Source organism: Phascolarctos cinereus, unplaced genomic scaffold (genome assembly GCF_003287225.1).
Source record: "Phascolarctos cinereus isolate Bilbo 61053 unplaced genomic scaffold, phaCin_HiC Scaffold_2;HRSCAF=192, whole genome shotgun sequence".
Classification (NCBI taxonomy): domain Eukaryota; kingdom Metazoa; phylum Chordata; class Mammalia; order Diprotodontia; family Phascolarctidae; genus Phascolarctos; species Phascolarctos cinereus.
Window position 1 is genome coordinate 247,339,326 of NW_027555625.1, and position 19,747 is coordinate 247,359,072.

Here is a 19,747-nt window from a genome sequence, read left to right on the forward strand (position 1 = left end):
ATCTGGTGGTGCTAAAGATTCCAAATATTTAATACTAAATTAAAATTTCAATTTTAATAATATTTGTATTTGTTCTCTGGATTATCTGTCTTTTCTTTCCAAATAAATGTCAGACTCCTTAAGGGCAGAGACTATGTTTTCGATTATTGTTGTCTTCCCCCTTTGTGCCTAACGTAGTGCCATGCATATAGCATGCCATGAATATAGCAGGCACTCAATAAATATTTGTGAAATGAATGAGTGAACTTGCACAATGTTAAAACATCCTGAAACAAAAATCTGGATGTTCTAGGATTGGAACCATGCAAAGACATTTTTATGAGTGTTTTAACCTTGTTTTTTTTTTTATCCAGATGCTAGATGAAAACCATCACCTAATTCAGTGTATTATGGACTACCAGAGTAAGGGCAAGACTGCAGAATGTACTCAGTAAGTAATAGTGCCGAAGGACTGTTATTCTTGCCTTCCAGTGCCACTTTTTTTTTTAGTGGTAAAAGAAACATGTATGTGGCAGAGTGTATTTGCCAATTAACAAGGCTTTATGTAATTTGGCTATTAACAGGCTCTAACCAGAACACATACTTCCTGTTTTCTCCTGGAAGTGGTACCATTCAATACAAATTAAAAATGACCATGGAATAGATTCCTTGACTATTCATCTGAAAATTTTTTATTAAATTTTGGCAGCATGGCCTAGTAGAATGCACACTAGACTTGGAATAAGAGACTCTGGGTTCAAATCTTAGCTCTGCTTTTTCACTACTTGTTGTGTGACCTTAAGCTAGTCACTTAACCCTTATGGGCCTCATTTCTAAAATAAAGAGATTAGACTAAATGATCTCTAAAGACCTTCCCAGCTCTTAAGCCTATACTACTATAAATAGTTTCTATAAAAATATTTTGTTACACTTAATATAAAAGTGAGTGTTCTCTACACATCCTACTGTGTGAATGTCTAGTATGGCAAATAATAAATAATAGATTTTCCTTTCAACTTCAGGGCATTTGGTTGGCGTATCAAACTTGTTACTTAGTTTTTGTAGAATCTTTTTTGTGCCAAAAGCCATGTTATTCTTAGGTCCCCCAGAGTTCACATTTTGGTTGCTGGTTGTTTTCAGTGTAGAAACTGGCTGCTAGGATTAGGAATTATATGGCATTTTGGAAGGAGTACTGAATTTGGAACAAGAGGACTTGAGTTCTAGCTCTATTACACTAGGCAGATTACTTAACCTCTTTAAGCCTCAGTTTCCACATTTATAGAATGGAGACAATAATCCCTATACAAATAACTTCATAGGGTTACTGTGATGAACTTTGTAATATACTACTGTGATGTACTTTGTAAGCTATAAAGTGAGATGTTAAATAACAATAATTGCTACAATTAAGGGTCGCAATAGTGAGAAGTCAACTTATAGGACATTTTTAACAAATTAATTTATCTTAACATTCACTTCCATAAGATATTGAGTTCTAAATTTTCTCCCCATATCTCCTTTCCCTCCACCCCAAGATGGCATGTAAATTGATATAGACTGTACATATATACATTCATACTGAACCTATTTTCACATTAGTCATGTTGTAAAGAAGAATCTTAGAACCAATGGGAGAGACCACAAGAAAGAAGAAACAAACAAAAAAAGAGGAAAAAAAGAGAGACAGCAAATAATATGCATTGATCTGCATTCAGACTCCATACTTCTTTTTCTGGATGTGGACAGTATTTTCCATCATGAGTTTAAAGGACACTTCTTGACATACATTCACAGAAAATAAAAAAAATAACGAAAAAAAATCCGTAATGATGAAGATAAGGTGTTCTTCCTTATTTTTGAATAGAATTCCCTTTAGGAGTAGAAAATGAATGAATAGTGATGATAATAATGCTAATAATAGATATTTGCACATCATATTGCATACAATTATCTCTTTAATCCTTACAACAGTCCTGCAAAGGAGGGACTATAGGTATTATTCTCTCTATTTTACACATAAAGAAACTGAGTCTCATAGAGATTTAAGTGACTTGCCCAAAGTCATGAAGCTAGTAACTTACTAGCCCTGGATGGGATAGTGGGTGTACCAAGGGTTTAGCTTGACCTTAGTAATTTTTATTTAAAGTCTGAAAGGTTACTCCCAAGTGATTAGGTTACTTCCAAGCTAACCATCTGGGCTGCCATTGGTCAAGGTATAGGCATTTATTACAGTCTGCTCCTTGGATATTAAGAACTGCACATGCTAACTCTTTGAACATAAGCCCAGCTATCTTCCCAGATTTTGTTTTGGGCCATTCTGAAGTTCATCAAGAACATAAGGTTAAGAAAAGTTAATAGAATTTGATAAATAGGATTGAGTTACTCTGCATATTCACACTTTTATTTCAGTTGAATTGCTGCGATTACATCTGTGATCTCCCAAAGGAACCTTTTCCTCATTAAAAGAGAATCCTGTATCTGATTACTTTCTAAAGGAAAGTTGGTATTTTACTATGAGCTAGGATTTCTTCTTGAGTCCGTATGGCATCATATTTATTGTTTTCTACTTTTGGCATGAGAGAGCTTATTACTTCCGTATGGAGTATACTTTCTGTTGAATGTCACCATTTCAGATGTATAACAAAAATGTGCAAACTGAGTTGTGGTGATCTGATGCCTTCCTGAGTGGGGTGGCATTTAGATTCTGCCTTATTGGTTACTAGAACCAAGGGACTTTAATGAAAGAGCCAGGTTATTTATTTGTTTATGTTACTTTTTACTTTATTATTGGTACCTAGGAAGCACTTAATAAATACTTGTTGTTTGATTGATATTCATGTAATATCATTAAGATATCAATTATAACAAGTCCAAACTGATTTATATAAGAATATTCAGTATTGGTCTCCAAACCCTGAATAATTTTACTCCTTTATCCCATAGATACCAACAAATACTACACAGAAATTTGGTTTACTTGGCAACAATAGCAGACTCTAACCAGAACATGCAGTCTTTGCTTCCTGCCGTAAGTATTTCTACCCAGTAGAATCTAGGATGCCCGGTGGAGGAAGGATTTGGTTCTTTACAATACTTCACTGGATCCCTGGTCTCATGAGTATGGGCGCCTCCTCCAGTGCAGACACAACTCATTAATACCTTCGCATCCTTTGCAGTTCTTGTCCCTATCTCCTCATCTTCAAAGGTCTTACAGTGACTCATCTTGGTATGGAGGTGATCATGGTAGCCCAAAGAGCTGGGGACATATAAAAGTATGACTTAGACTTTGCCTTCACCAATTCCCATACTTTGGGACAGCAATTTATGTAAGCACTATAACTTTATCCTTTGAGAATTCAAATTTTGCTCCCAGAAGACCTCTCCTTATTATGTCTTCCACTCTGTGTTAGATAGTATGATTCCATTGTACTGGCTTCCTTTGAGAGAATGGAGAGGTAATATGGTCAAAATGAAAACCTGCTGGACTTTGGGGTGAGAAAATTTGTATTAAAATTGTGATAGGAATGAAATTATCATGGCCAAGTCAGATAACCTCTCTGAGCCTCAGTTTCCTCCTCTGTAAAATAGGGATCATAATGCCTGTACTACCTACTTCATTAGGTTGTTGTGAAGAAAGAAAGTATGTCATAAACTTTAAAGGGCTTTGAAATGTGACATTGTTTTTGCTGCTCCATTGGGAAAACAAGCCTGGTTCCTCATGCTCTTGAGAATTCCTTCATCTCAAAAGTCAGGAAGTTAGTTATGTGATTCCTGTATATATTTTACAAATCAAAATGGCTAAAGCTCTTTTGATTTTTACAGCCCACCTTTGTGATGTTTAAGTCTGAGGTTCTTTGAGTCCTTGTTTACAGTAACATTTTAAAAAATTTATTTTGATTTAAATCTCCCTGTATGATTAGTGTTAGATGTGGGGCAGTTAAAGAATAAGAAAGGGAATGAGAGAACTGCTGTAAACCTAGGTGGTGAGTGCAAAGGATTTGACACTGGTCTTATTTGAGTCTCCATTGTAAGATCATTTCTACCTCTGCCTAAGGCAACTTAGGTCTGTAAAGTTTTTGTTGTCTGGTTGATTGATGCAAATGACTAATATAGAGGATCAGTCCCCATGTTATAAAAAGTGCCAGTTTTGCACATCATTCTCAGCTGAGAAATTGAAATCCAGTTACTCTCCTTCAGTATTTAAAATAATATGTACAAAAGGATGCTGAATTCTTTCTAAATTGGCTTATTCATTAATTCTGTAACATTTATTAAAGCTCTGTTATGTACAAGCACAGGCAGCTAGATGGCCCAGTGGGTAGAGTGCCAGGCCTGATGTCAGGAAGACTCATCTTGGTGAGTTCAATCTGGCCTTAGACACTTACTAGCTGTGTGACCCTGGGTAAGTCACTTAACCCTATTTGCCTTAGTTTCCTCATTTGTAAAATGAACTGGAGAAGGAAATGGCAAACTCAGTATCTTTGCCAAGAAAACCTCAAATGGGGCCACAAAGAGTCTGACACGACTTGAAAATGACTAAAATAACAACATAGACCAGCACAATGCTAGGTGCTAAGGAAGAAAGGTAAATAAGATGTGACATTTGCCCACAAAGAATTTATTAATGATGATGATGAAATATTATGGTCATATATATACTTAAAGAATTTGTGATTTCATCAGCGTGGGTACTCCCTGTACTGATGCAGCTCACAGCCCCTCTATAACTTAGAAATGTTTTTTGAGAGTGGCCAACAAATTTCTAACCTTCAGTCAACTCGATGATAAGCATCATCCAAGTTTAGCATGACTAGCCCTTGGACAATAAGCATACAGTTGTTTATCCCTGAGATATGGTCAGACTTTTTCACTGAGGATTATATGCTACAAACTTATACTGCTTTCCTGGCATATCTAGAACCTGACATCCTCTGTATTCTACAAGAAGCCATGAGACTAGGACTTCAGTGGAGGCTTATGATGAATATAATTATATACTAATTACAAATTATTATAACACAACACTAATATAGGTTTAACAGTCAATAGTGTAACAGTATATGATAGTTTAATAGCATAACAGTATTGATTATATTTTCTGTAGCATAGTTGTTGTTGTTGAGTCATTTCAGTCTTGTCCAACTCTTCAGGATCCCATTTAGGGTTTTCTTGGCAAAAATATTGTAATATTTTCCAGTTCCTTCTCCAGCTCTTTTACAGATGAAGAAACTAAGGCAAACCAGGGTTAAGTGACTTGCCTAGGTCACATGACTAGTTCAGTGTCTGAGGCCGGATTTGAACTCACGAAGATAAGTCTTCCTGATTCCAAGCCCAGTACTCTATTCACTGCACCACTTAGATGCCCTGATAGTTGCTATAATAATGTGTAATTATGTGATATAAGTTATTAATAATAATGATACTAGTAAAATATCTTCTCATCTCTTTTTTTTTTTTGAGTTCAAAGAGAAACAGTCCTGGGACAAGTCACTATCCTACTGCTGCTGCTCTTGTTGTCAATGATGTTGTGTTTTTTTGTTGTTGATACTAACTTGTTCTTAAAAATCCGTTTGCTTCATCAGTACAAGGTTGGCCACCAGGTTATGAATGGGGGAGAGGAGGGCATGAAAAATGTCTTCTGTGGCCTGAGAGCTTTGTCAGTAAAAGAAGGAGTAACAGGATGAATTAAGTTCTGGATTTTTTAAAGTACTGAAATATGGTCACGTGTGCATTGAACATATGCTTGGATGGAAAAAAACTGTGGCTTGAATGCAACATCTTTTTTGTAGATGTTAAAGTATCAAAATGTTCATAAACTTGATACGTGGTTTAGAATTCCCTATGTATGATACAGTTTCTACATATTTAATGTTAAATGTATTATTTTTATATAATCTCAGGCAGATTAGAACTCCAAACTAAACAGATTTATATATATATATATATATATAAATTATATATATACATATATAAAAAATACATATGTATTATATATATAAATGTATATACACACACATATTTATCTTTGTTTGGAACACATATGACAATTAATCCTGTGTGGTAGAAGTTCATGAGGTTAAAAAATCAAAATGAATGTAGTTACAAGCCTTATTTCTGGCACCATAGTGTATTTTTTTGCTTAATAATGTCTTCCTAAATAATTAACTTGAACTCCATTTGATTGTTTGTAGCCACCAACACAAAATATGAATCTTGGGCCAGGAGGAATGCCTCAGAGTGGGTCCAGCCAATCTATCCATTCCCAGAGCAATCTCAGTGACTCTATTGGAACAGGCCTCCCACCATCCTCTCTTATGCAGAGTCAGATTAGCAATGGTAAGCATTCAAAAAGCCTTTTGTGCTTTTCTTTTTTTAATAGTTGCTTGGCAACAAAATCATTAATGCAAAGTGTACTTTGAAGATGGAGGTTTTTTCAGACAATGTAACTCACCTTTCAGGCTTATGGGAATTTATTAATCACTTGCTGAAATAGTCACAAAATGGCTACAGTCAGTTTAGAAACTGCCTTCCAAAAGACTAAATACAGTTTAGAGATGAGAGATATTTATGTGGGGACATATAAACAGTTAACTGTTCATAGGCACACATTTATCTGGGATTTAATGTGCAAAGAATGGGTGCATAGCTGTTATTTCAGATTAAATAACTTAATTCATCTTGAATTCTCCAGCTGCTTCAAAAGGCATAAATATGTTCCTTTCCAAAATGTAGGATATATATTCTTTTAGTAAAGAACAAAATAATATTATCTATGACACAGAGAAGCATTTGGTAATAGTTGAAGATAGTACAATTCATTTCCTTGCAAGCAGTATTAACATTTTCTCATTAATTCAGAACCTTTCTGTAGTAATGCTTTTTCTCTCTGATGTCTGAGGGTAGCATAGAGCCGTAGTGGACTTTAAAGCTGGAAGGGACCTTATAAATTATCTCTTTGAATACCTCCTTCCTTTTTACAAATGAGGAAATTCAGGCCCTGTGAGGACTAAGGTCACAGGGAGGAAATCAGGATTGGCACCTAGTTTAGACTCCAGATCATTTATTGCTGTACTCCTCTTTTTTTCCTCTTCCTCTTCTTCCTCCTCCTCCTGTTCCTCCCTCCCTTCCTCCCCCTACTCTTCCCCTTCCCTCTTCTTCTCCTTCCTATAATTGTTCTAGAAAATCTCTGGATTGGTTTTTTAAAAATAATTTCACATTGTTTAAACTAAGCATTTAATTAATTTCCGAAAGCTACATTAAGCTGCTAACTTCATAAAGAAATAACCCGGAGTTTTTACATTAAGCCCTAATGCCTAGGCACAACTTCTCCTGGCAGTGTTTCCCATGTCAGTAAGTGAAGTGACCTCCCTTCACTGCAGGTAATTTAAATACTTGGTTAGGGGAAAATCTTATTTGGAAAATTTTAATAAAAAGATGAAGGGGAGGAAGAGGGTTTGTTAAGTTTCATATGGGCTCCAGTGCCTTGTCTCTTTTGCACCTCTGGAAACTTCCTTATTTATCTTAGCTCTTTCCCGCTTGATCAGATGCTCATTTGTATGATAGAATCTGTCTGAATTTGGCTTTTGTGTTTAGTAGAGTGGGGTGATGATAATAGAATCATGGAAATTCTGTCCTCCACCAAATGAACCCGTGAGAGTAGGTGTATACCAGACCAGTGAGTACAGAGCAGAGAAATTGGCCTTTTAAAAATTGTCTCTGCAAGTTTGTAATTAGAAAAATGTGAAACCTTTCTCAGAAAACATGTGACTAAAATAAGTGAAAGAATATAGAGGGTGAGAAGTAGATAAGGCAAAGGGGTAATGGTAGTCATGAGGGTTGGGAAGGAACTGAGAGATGGCATTCTGGAAGAGAAAATAGACAATGGCCTGTATAAATAGGTACTTTACAAATGGTTTTTCAAGAGTGACTAGAAATCTGAGAGTCACTTTTGGAAATAATTCTTGCTGTGGGTCTGAAAGGTTGATGTATGAGTAAATCTCAGAGTAAGTTAGAGATTAGAGTATTTATTTAGCACCAAATCTGTGAATGGAATGCACATTAGGCCTCTCTGAGACATTTAGTTTAGTGCCTTTTTAGGGTTCTACTGAGTATGGAGTAGAACAGCACAAAACAGAGGAAGCCTTGGCTCTACCACTTTCTCTGTGACCTTGGATAGGTGTGTTTACTTCTTTGATCCTCAGTTTCCCAATATCTAAAATGGGGAAAATAGTATTTAACCCATCTCAAAAGGTTTTTACGAAGTTTAAATGAAATAATTTATGCATTTTGTAACCATAGTATGCCATGTCTGTTTTCGGTTATGATTAGGTTAGTTTGTTGTTGTTGTTTTTTTACTTTAAGCAAATGCTGTAACACCCAAAGCTATAATTAGATAATGTTTATAAAAAGCACTTCATAAACTACAAATCACTGTATAAGTATTGATTATTATTATTATTTGTATTACTTTCATTATTGCTTTTTCCTCTTTGAAATAGGTCCTAACCATGTGTCCATGCAGCAATCTGGGCAAAACACAATGCCAACAACTTCGATGAGTATGACAGTCAGCAGCCATGGCACGGGGCCGGGATATAGCCACACTGTGCCTGCCTCTCAAAATGTGCCAATGCAGAGCCAAGGATCCATAGGAAATTATGTATCTAGAACCAATATCAACATGCAGTCTAATCCAGGTAACTCATCCTCTTCCCCTTGCTTCACTTTGGGCTATGGACAGTTCCTTGGTGTCTTAACATGGATGTAGCATGAGACAATGAACATTCTTTTTGTGTGCAGAAGAGAAATTTCATTCTGATAAATGTTTATAAAATAACATCCCATCCACTTAAGAATTCTTCAGAAAAGTTACAGTGAGCAGTCATAACATCTCGGTTTTAATTTTTATGAGATCTAGGCCTCCGTATAAAGTAGGGCAAGGAAGAAAAAGAGTGGGTTTACTTGGAAGATGTATCTTAAAGGCTTCAATGCCTGGACAATGGGAACTAGAATAGTGACATTTCTGTATGCAGTATAAGACCCCCTTTGGTAATCCTGCAACAACCATGCTTTCTGTTATTTTCTGAATGTAGGTACGTTTTAATATAGCTGACTGAAAAAGATGGGTGATCTGACCATGTAGTAGGATATTGGTTCAGGTTAGTATGCAGGAAATTTAATCTGGATATTGAGGGGGGAAATTAATAAATTTCATAGTCTTTTGTGTGGAATAGTAGGAAGAGAGTGAAAGAATTCATTGTAACTAACAGATGTAGTCTTGGTTTTAAGGAATGTGTGTGGTATGGGAGGGAGATGACAGCGATGACTCATTTAGGAAAGTGTTCTGTATGTGTTATATAGTCTCTATGATGCACCAGCAAGCGGCAACATCCCATTACAATTCTGCACAAGGTGGGAGCCAGCATTACCAAGGACAGTCCTCTATTGCAATGATGAGTCAAAGCAATCAAGGAAGCAGCATGATGGGTCAGCGACCAATGGGTCCGTACCGGCCCTCACAGCAAGGTAAAATCTGAAGATGTTGCTAGGAAAAAAGAGTTTAAGTTTTTCACACTGACCATACCTTGTCCACCCAGTCCTGCAAAAGAAATATAGATTGTGCAAGAAAGAACATAGAGAAAGTCAGGAAGGCTGAGTATTCTAATAATGTATCAATGCTTTATTTCTGTATTTCTCCATATCTAATTTTTAGCAAAATAATGATGCTCATAATCCATTTCACAATTCTGTGTAATTAGCAGTTAGAGCAGAATCCTTCTGTACTTTGGTCTAGTGAGATAACTGAAAAGCCTGGAAAATAAATTGAAAGTACAAAATGCCAAGAGGAGAAATGCAGAAAATGCTGGTTACTCAAGTTCATTGTTGGAAGTAATGAGAGTTTTTGAGAACTGCATGGCTAAATATTTGGGTGAGTTATTGGGTGTTCCTAGATAAAGTATTCTGTCGAGACAAGTGTAAGTAAGACTTACATAGTCCTTCATGGGGGCAAGTTGGGAAATATTAGTTATTGTGATCATTTTAGGTTTCACCTTCATGTTTCGTCACATGACTGTGGTGTCTACAAATATCAACCTTATCTTGTTGTTAGTATTTTTTTAATCAAAGTAGTGTTTCTTTTATATAGAGCAGAATGTCCTTGAAATCCACTTCTTCTAGATTACACATTATACACATATGTGTATCTATATGTGGTATTTAGAAATATATGTCTAGTTGACATTTTCTTGGGTTTAGAGGCAAGTTAATACATTCTCTTTTCCTTGGCTTTTGCAGGGTCTTCTCAGCAGTACATGGGGCAAGAAGAGTATTACAGTGAGCAATACAGCCACGGTCAAGGTGCTTCTGAGCCAATGAACCAGCAATATTATCCAGATGGTAACTTTCTTGTGGCTTGGGAGTAGGGGGAGAAAGGACTGAAAACTTGTTTCAATTTAAAAAATATATGAATGATTTATACCATGCTTATAAAATCAGAGAGACTTATAACATTCAAGCCGTTTTGGTTTGTTTGAAGCAGATGCTGTTCCAGGTTGTTGTTGTTTTTTGTTTTTTGGGGTTTTTTCCTCATGTAGGATTCTGCTATGACATCTTATTTCTGACCCACAGCACTGCCCATTCAGTAAACCAGACCTGGGTCTCCTTTGATCAAGAGCTAGACATTTGATTGTGCATCTGATAGTGTAGATTAGAATGAATCCATCAGGCTATTTCTGTTGTGATTTGAAATATGAGCTACCAAAGTGACAGAATTTAAATGGAACCCATTGGTGCTATACCCTCACCCTTGGTTTTATCTGAGGGCTTTTAATTTTCTTTTTCTTCCAAGGCACTGTATAGAATCTTCAAAATGTAGGGTTGGAAGGTGTAAGATGTCACTTGTCTCACCCATCCCATCTCCAAGCATGGATACATATTCTTGAAAGATGTATATAAATCTCGTTGTTAAAGAGCTCCAAGACAGAAGATTCCAAAACCTTACTCGGTAACTTATGCCAGGATTTAACAAGAGTCCACTAATTTTTTTTCAAGTCCTTTTTCTTCCTAGTAAGTCACCTCTTAGACTTCTCTTCTTTAGGCTAAATAATCCAATGTCTTTTATTCTTGGGGCCTTCTTTCTACTCCTGATCATTCCATTCTGCTTCTCTTAACCTGCATATTCTCCTCATCCTGTCCCTCTTAAATTGTGAAGTCCCAGACAGAAGAGGGATGTGGAGAATTATTATTGCATAAAACCTATTTTATAAGTGGTACACTTGATCAGTTAACATGAATTTATTGAATACCTACTAAGTGCTAGATATTGTGGTAGGCCCTAGGGATACAAAGTCAAAACTGTAGCAGTCCATGCCCTCAAGAAGCTCACATTCGATGGGAGTGGCAACATGAACATATATGAGTGTATAAAGATTAAATATAAAATAAATGCAAATTAGTTTAGGGAGAGATGATATCAGCATTTGAAGGGATCAGGAAAGGCTTCTTGGAGGAGATTGTGCTTGAGAGATTCTATGAAGCAGAACTGAGGAGGGAGAACATTCCAGAACCCTCTTATAACAAGGCCCATCTTTGCATTCATTCAGTAAGTATTTATTGAATGGCTACTATGTATAAGAGAGAGATGCAAAGATATGTAGTAACAATAATATATGAGATTTAAACATGATCTTTGCATTTCAGGAGTTTGTAGCCTAGCCAGTAAGATAAGACACATATACATATAAGTAAATGCAAAGTATTATTAGATTGGTAGCACAAAACAATGTTCTGTAGGGGTTCAAAAGATGATTAGGTAGAGGCTAGGGGGATTGGTAGATGTTGCTGTAAGGGGGAAACAATTGGTCTGGGCCTTGAAGGGTGGGTCCAGTTTCCATTCCGGGGATAGAGGACTGAAGGCATTGAGAGAATATTTCAGGAGGCTGGCATGGTGTGAATAAAGACTTGAAATCAGGAAAGTACAAGATATATTCAGGGTATGATAAGTAGACCAGTGGGCAGATTCAGATATGCCATAGGTCAGATCATTTACCCCCAAATTAGAACATATAGCTATATCTTGCCTACTCTTTTCTCAACCAAAAAAAAAAAGGAAAGAGAAAAGGAAGGGAAGAAAGAGAAAGAAAAGAAGGAAGAAAGGAGAGAAGGCAGAAAGGAAGGAAATTTTTCTTTGTTTAAGGCAAAATGGTGTTCCATGGAGCAGTTAGTTCCATAGGAACCATTTCATAGTGGGGTTTATTTAAAATATATTGCAATATATTTATAATATATTAACAGTCCTAGCTCTCATGCTTACTAACTGTGTGACCTGGACAAATTTATTTAGCCTCTCTCAGCCTCAGTTTCTCCCTCTATAAAATGATGGGGTTGAACTAGAAGTTCTCCGAGGACCTTTGTAGTTATGAGTCCTATGACAGATCCTGTGGGCTGCTGGCCTTTCTAATGCTATTTGTCAAGACATGGTGCAGGGCAAGCCTCATTCCACGTTCCCCAAGACCACACACTTCATAAAGGTGTTTCGCAGCCTTGAGTTTGTCTCTGTGCTCCTTTGGTTTCAGGACATGGTGATTACGCATATCAGCAGTCATCTTACACTGAACAGAGCTATGACAGGTCATTTGAGGATTCTACCCAGCATTATTATGAAGGAGGTGAGAAAACTAATGGACTTTTTTTTGGCTGACAAATGTTTAAATGTGTAATAGCCGTATTCAGTAATCAATCAACACGCGTATAGTAAGTGCTCACTAATTGGCAGGCACAGTGTTAAGCGCAAGGAAAAGTGATATCTAAACTATTTGTGTGGGGGAATAAAGCTTATGTGAGATAAAGTTTTATAAGTTTTCTTTTATCTGTAGTAACATAAAGTCCAAAATTTCATCGCATCCTTAGTGAAATTCATAGCATGTTAGTGTGTTGCACGTCTTTTGAGAATCACTGCTCTAAATCCTGTAGAAGTTAGTAAAGAGTGAGGAATACTTTACATAATTTGGTAAATTATAATATTGCAGTTTAGGGAAATAACTGTCCAGTAGATAGTCATTACATAGTTTTATATTGATCTGGACACTTTCTGAAATCCTGACATATAGATTATTTATTAGGCCATCACACCTACTTTATGTCTAATGAAAATAACATCAGTTACTCAGCTATTAGCCTTAAAGTGAAAGTAAAGAATCTTAGAACAAATAGTAAATAAAAAGAGGTTTGGCCCTTTGCATTAACTTGTGATTTGGAGACAAATAATAAATGTGAAATGAAAAATGGTATCATTTAGATTATGCAAAGATCCAGTTTTAGAACTGTAATTCAGGCTTTTAGTAATATTTCTTTTAGAAGTGCACATTTCACAAATGTAAGGGATACACAAATATAAAATTATTATTATTGTTGTTTCTAGGTGTTATTTACATTTTACAGATGACAAACTGAGGTTGAGGGAAATTAAGTCACACAATTAGCAGATGTCAGATTTGAGGCAGTGTTGTATAGTAGTTGGAAAGCTGGCCTTCAAGTTAGGAAGACCTGGGTTCAAATTCTACCTCTGACACATACCGACTGTGTGCCCCTGAAGTAGTTACTCTCATTGCTCCAGTCAGCTCTCTGACTTTAAATTGTAGTGAATTTGCCGATATGCATTCATAGAGGGAGTTCATTACTGGGAATTTTCCATAGCGAAGAAATCATAGGACTAGACTGACAGAAAAACAAACAGAAAACATTGAGGAGGGAGAGCTAACAATCTAGTCAAAATAACAAATATACTCTTCTGCAAATGGGCTTTTAAATACTGCCATATGAGCACTCACATTTAGAGGGGTCCAGAGTCAAGATTTGATCTGAATGAAGTAAATAATCAAAGGTTTCCAGAAGGTTTAGCAGTATTCATTCTTTCTTTCATTTATTCACCAGACACTTATTAAGCACCTGCTTTCTAACATGGGCTCTCCTGAGCATCAGGGGAAATTCAAACATAAATAAGACATAGTCCTCTCTCCATGGAGTTAAATATTCCAGTGGACTTAGGTGGGCAATGATGTGATGGAATAAAAAAATTTTTTTTGCAATTTTCACATTATTGAAATATACCTGGAAATTCTAAAAGGTCAATGTATTTAGAATAGATTTGAAACTTGGTTGATTTCTTGTGTGTATCTCAGCATGTTTTCAGACAGTAACTGGTTGGTCTTTTTTTTTTTCTTTAGCAGAGCATTCAGAATAATGCCTGTGGTTGACATGGGAGGTTTTAAAATCTTTTGGGACATAATAATTCATGTTAATATGGCATTTAAAGATTTACAAAACCATGTCCTCACAGTGACCTTGGGAAGTAGGTAGTGCAAACATTATCCCTATTTTATAGTTAGAGGAATTGAAGCTCAGAGAGGTTAAGGGATTGATCCAGGATCTCACAGCTAGTAAGTATAAGAACTGTGTTATGGAACTGGTTCCCTCCTCACTCCAAATCCAGTGCTTATTTCCACTGTACCACACTGCTTGTTTTCCTTCTGAAACAGTGGCTATTCATTTACTTTTCAAATTTTCTTACTTTGGCAAATTTTGATTTGGATAAAGGTTTTGCTATTTCTAGTTCATTCTCTAACTACATTCTGCCCATAAAACTACTCTGGTTGTTTTTATACCAGTTCTATAGAGCAGAAAATGTTCTAGAGAACACCATGATTTATCAGGCATGAGTATTTTCATAAGTAACAACAAATGTTACATTTCCTTGGATCACCACACTGTGTTGCCATATTCCTACACAAATGCCAGCAGCAACAAAATGGTCATTGATGGGTTTCCCATTAGAAGCACAGATTTTGCTGATTGAAGAGGTTCTGTCACTGATAGCACAGCTGTGGAGAGATACAGAAATGCATTTTTTTTGGTACTCCAGTTCTGCTGGTCGTGTGAAATATTCTTGATCGCTGTTGAAGAGGCAGTCAGGGTGACTGTACTTTTGGATGCCTGTGCTTTGAAACCTCTCACTTTTTTTTTTGTCCATATCAAGGGGCTATCTATTTTCTCCAGCTAAGTGAGATCATTTTCTGTTTGCCCAGGTAGTATGTATAGCTTGTCATCAGTGCATGAAGAATAAATGTGCTACTGTACAACACCAAAGCATTCAAAGCACCCAGAAATAGCCACCTTAATGTGTTTAAGAAAACTCATTTTGCTTTAGACTCAAAAAAAGAAAGTTTAAAATGAAGCAATTTTGAGAATCATTTCCTTCATTTCCCACTCTGTTGCTGGAACCAGAATTGTATTTTTCAGAAAAGATTAGCAGAAGTTAATGGCTGCTGAAAAATTCTAAGGATGCTTAATAATTAGACTTAAATTAGGTTACTCAAGTATCAAATAAAGAATACAACTTTTATTTAAGAGTGTCCATTTGTTTTGTTGTTCTGTGTAATTGCAAATTGAATTTCCCCCATAGTTTTTAAGTAGTCTCAATAAAAAAGATTGCTAAGTTGTACTGAAACAAGTAATTTCACTTTATTTTTTCCTTCAAAGAGTAATGAATAAAATAATGCTGTCTGTAAAGTGTGAACAAATATGGGAGATGTAGGGATGACAGGGGCGTTCTTTGGACACCAGCTGGTGTGTCCTGGCACTTTTGAAATCATGACTCCATTTCCTTATCTCTGGGACAGTTTTTGATTAGAAAAACTATCCATTTCAGGCCATGCTGTTTATTTGCATTTTCAGTGCCAGAGATGAGTAAACAATTCCTTACATTCCATCTGCCCCCACTGTGTGCTTCATAAGAACTGGAATTAATGGAGATTTAGGATTCAACAAATTGCAAATTAAAAGCAATGTGTACTTTGCATGTTTTTTTTAAACAAAGCCCTACTCAAAAGAAAATGATTCAAATAGACAAATAGAGTCTATTTATAAAGATGTTTTGAAAATCACTGAATGGGATTAAACCACCAAACTGAATCTGAAATGGCAGCTCTTTAAACTCACATTTTAGAGGGACTTTGTTGAAGTACTTTAAAATACAGTAATTGCTAATATCACTTTTTAACTTTTCTATAATTGCTTGGTAATGCAGTCATTTCATAATAAAAATTCTTTTATCCTGTCTAGCACAAAGACTAGGCTTTGACAGTTTTTTCCCAAAATGATGCTTTCACAATGAATTCTAGATGAGACTGGCTAGTTTTTAAAAGTGAGAATTAAAGCTTTAATGACAGGGGAAAGAAAAGGAGAAGAAAAAGAACAACATGGGTTTTTACTAGTATTTGTAATTAGTAAATTCAGGTCAGATTTCCAATTCCTTTTGTCTACATATCCAACATCCCTATTTCAAAAATCCACTATGATTAGTATGTGCCAATATTTCCAAATTCAGATTACTTGTTCCTCCATAAAATTAAGGAATTGCATAAATTCTGGGGTCCTTTTGTATTCTGACACATTGTATGAAATATGATTAAGAATAGTTTCATAAAAATATGATTCATAGGATTATTGATATTAGACTAGAAAGTATTTCACAGGCCACCAAGTTCAATGAACTCACTTTAGAGAGGAGGAAGATAGACCCAGGGAGGTTAATCTGCCCATGGTTATATAGGTAGAAAGTGACTTAAATGAGATTTGAACCCAGGTCTTCCTCTGCACCCTATAGACTCTCCAAGAGAGATTTCCCAGAGCCAGGGTGTTTCATTCACAGACTGAAGAGCATGTGTTAAGCAAATCATTGCACCCAAAGGGCTAGAATTCTGTGTCAGCTTCACTTTAAACACCCAATGACCATTTGAGAGTGATTATGGCCATAGTTACAATCAAATATGAATATATCAGCTTTTGGACTCCTTTTCCTAGATTGTATCTTCTCAGTGCTGGTCCCTCCCACTCAGTTGTAGCCCAATGCATAAGTTGCTAGGAGTGCTGGCTTTCTTGCCAGTGAAAAGATGTTCCTAAATGAGTAGATCCTTTAGACCAGTGCTTCTAAACCCCTGGTCCACAGATGACTGGTCTGTGCTCTTATTACTAAAGGCCTTCAATTTCTTTTTTTTAAAAGTGCATTTTATTAATGCCTTTTGTCTTTATATCACAGTTATTTCCCACCCTTTTCCAGGGTGAACCCTTCCTTGTGACAAAGAAAAACATTAAGCAAAAACATTTGATACACAAGCCTTGTCTGACAATAGGTACAGTATGTTATCTTGGTAATCTTCCACCTCTTAGCCAAGAGGGAGGAAATATTTTTTGTTCTACCTTCCCTAGGACCCAAAAGGCCCTTAGCTCTTGAAAGCTGACTTTACAAACATAAAAAAAAATAATTCCACATTCTCTTCTTTCCCTGTACATTCTATTCCTCCCAAACTGAGTTTCCAGTCTTCACTCCTTTAGCCATTGAAAGACTAGAGCAGTTTGCACTAGAAGTGTTTGGATTGGGAATTAAGCTCTTTTTGAAGCAAATGTTATGGGCTGTTTTTCTTTGAAACAAACTTTCAAATGTATTTGAAACACAAAGGTATAGAAATCATCTATTGAAGCAACTAAAGTTAGATAATAACATCATCTCAAATGAGCTCTGTCTTCCCTGTTCTAGGAAATTCCCAGTATAGCCAGCAGCAGGCCGGATATCAGCAGGGAGCTGCCCAACAGCAGACATATTCACAGCAGCAATACCCAAACCAACAGAGCTACCCTGGACAGCAGCAAGGATACGGTGAGAAAAACAGACCAGGTCTGTCTTCTGCAATTACATCTGCCACCTTTTTCATCATCCTAGGATGTAGTTCATTAGGGTCTGGTAACTTGAATTTATCAAAGGTAGCTTTCTTACTATCTACGTGAACTTGTCATGGTGTTCTCTTGCTACCTCCCTACTTGTCTTAGGATCATAGAATCAGAGCTAGAAGGGACCTTAGAAGTCACTTAGTTCACCACCCTAATTTGACAGATGACCAAAATAAGGCACAGAGAAGTTAAATGTTTTATCCAGGATCGCCCAGCTAATAAGTGCCTGATATAAAATCCACCACATGGTATGGCCTCAGAAAAAGTCTGTCTTCTTTCCATTATCTATTATCGCATGAACCATTTTTGTCATCCTTCTGATTTGTTGCAGGCTCAAGCTCATTATAACTTCAGCATGACTAATCTGAATTGTTGGAGGACCATCCTCTATTACCTGCCATTGTTTCCATCTTCTATATATATTTTTTAATTTAAGTTGATGGATGAATTTCTTAAATGTCCACTTTTGTCCATTTGGACCACTCCATCTTTTTCTCTGAACTGGAATTTTTTCCCTTTGTGTTTTCAGAATTTTTTTCTTTTCTCTTTTTCTTTCATTGATGTCATTTCCAAATATACCCTTCTCCGATACATACCCATAGTGAACCTTCCCTTATGGCAGTGAAAAACAGTTAAGCAAAATCAACATACACAGTAACCATATCTGACAGTGTATGCTAAAGTCCATATCCATAGATCCTGTCCTCTTCAACAAAAGGAAGGAAGTACGATTCCTTACCTCTTCTGCAGGGACAAGATTGGTTATTACGATTAAACAGCATTCATTCAACTTTGTTGAGCATTGCTTTCATTTGCATTACTTTAGCTATTGTGTATACTGTTTTCCTGGTTTTGCTTTCTTCACTGTCCATCCATTCATATGAAGCCTTCCATATTTCTATGAATTCTTCATATTTATCATTTTCTTGTTAGCATAACAATATTCCATTGCATTTATATACCACAATCTGTTCAGTTATTCCCCAGCTGATGGGGAATCAGTTGTTCCCAATTCTTTGCTACCACCAAAAGTGCTGCTATATATATTTTGATATATATGAGTCATTTATTTTTGTCTTTCACTTCTTTTCAGTATATGCTCTTCCGTGAGATCTCTGGGTCAAAGGGTAGAGACAGTTTAATACTTTTTCCAAATAATTTCAAATTGTCCAGGTTTTATTCCTGAGAGCTTTCAGTTCCTCTTGGGCTGACTTTCCCTGTAGAAATCTTAACCCATGAGATCATACCCATCCTATCTCTGAAAACTTTCAAATCTACTCTCCTAAAATCTAGCAATGAAGTAGTCATTTTTCTGTAAAATTACTAACATTTTGAACCCAGCAACCAGTTCTTCCTTGTTAGTGAGAATCAGATTCAGAGGAGTAGTTTCCTTTGTTGTTTCTTCCAACTTTTGAAGTATTTGGTTATCATTAAGGCAAGTGAAGAAAGTATTAGCTGTCCAGCTTAGAGAGAAGGGGAAGGAAAAAAGAGAGAAAGAGAGAGAGATGCTCTGCCTACTTCTTCCAAAATTTATATTTCCTTAAATGAGTATGATCTTAATAGTAGTACTCTTATCTCCTCCCAACTTTTTTACCAGTCTTACTCCTCCTGGATAAAGTATGCCATTCCAAAGCCATATTTCAGTTGTGGATCTTATCGTACCAACTCTCAATAATACTATGAGGTCAAATTTACCTTCTTTCACTGGGACCTCCAATTGACCTGTTATGCATATTTGTGCATTTGTTTACAGATATCTGAAGGCTTTGTGTTTTATTGCAGGCTTCTTTATTGGATTTTTATCTCCTGTGAATTTTTGGATGTCACTACTCATTTGCCTCTTGTGTTGTTGCTATGACAACCCTATGACAAGGTTTTTTAATATGGGATCCATGAACTCATTTTAAAAAATATTTTTATAATTATATTTCAATATGATTGGTTTCCTTTATAAACCTGAATATTTTATTTAATGCATTTAAAAACA

General features: G+C 36.1%; 1 protein-coding gene across 1 annotated transcript in view; it reads left to right on the forward strand.

The window, feature by feature from the left end:
* The window catches only part of SS18L1 (SS18L1 subunit of BAF chromatin remodeling complex), a 50,862-nt gene that overhangs the window by 24,564 nt on the left and 6,551 nt on the right, over positions 1-19,747 (forward strand). Inside the window, exons 2-9 of the mRNA XM_020981503.2 lie at positions 354-430; positions 2,923-3,007; positions 6,171-6,315; positions 8,478-8,675; positions 9,340-9,504; positions 10,273-10,374; positions 12,552-12,644; positions 17,570-17,689. Of these exons, the coding sequence (XP_020837162.1) occupies positions 354-430; positions 2,923-3,007; positions 6,171-6,315; positions 8,478-8,675; positions 9,340-9,504; positions 10,273-10,374; positions 12,552-12,644; positions 17,570-17,689 (985 nt within the window). The remainder of the gene's footprint in view (positions 1-353; positions 431-2,922; positions 3,008-6,170; positions 6,316-8,477; positions 8,676-9,339; positions 9,505-10,272; positions 10,375-12,551; positions 12,645-17,569; positions 17,690-19,747) is intronic.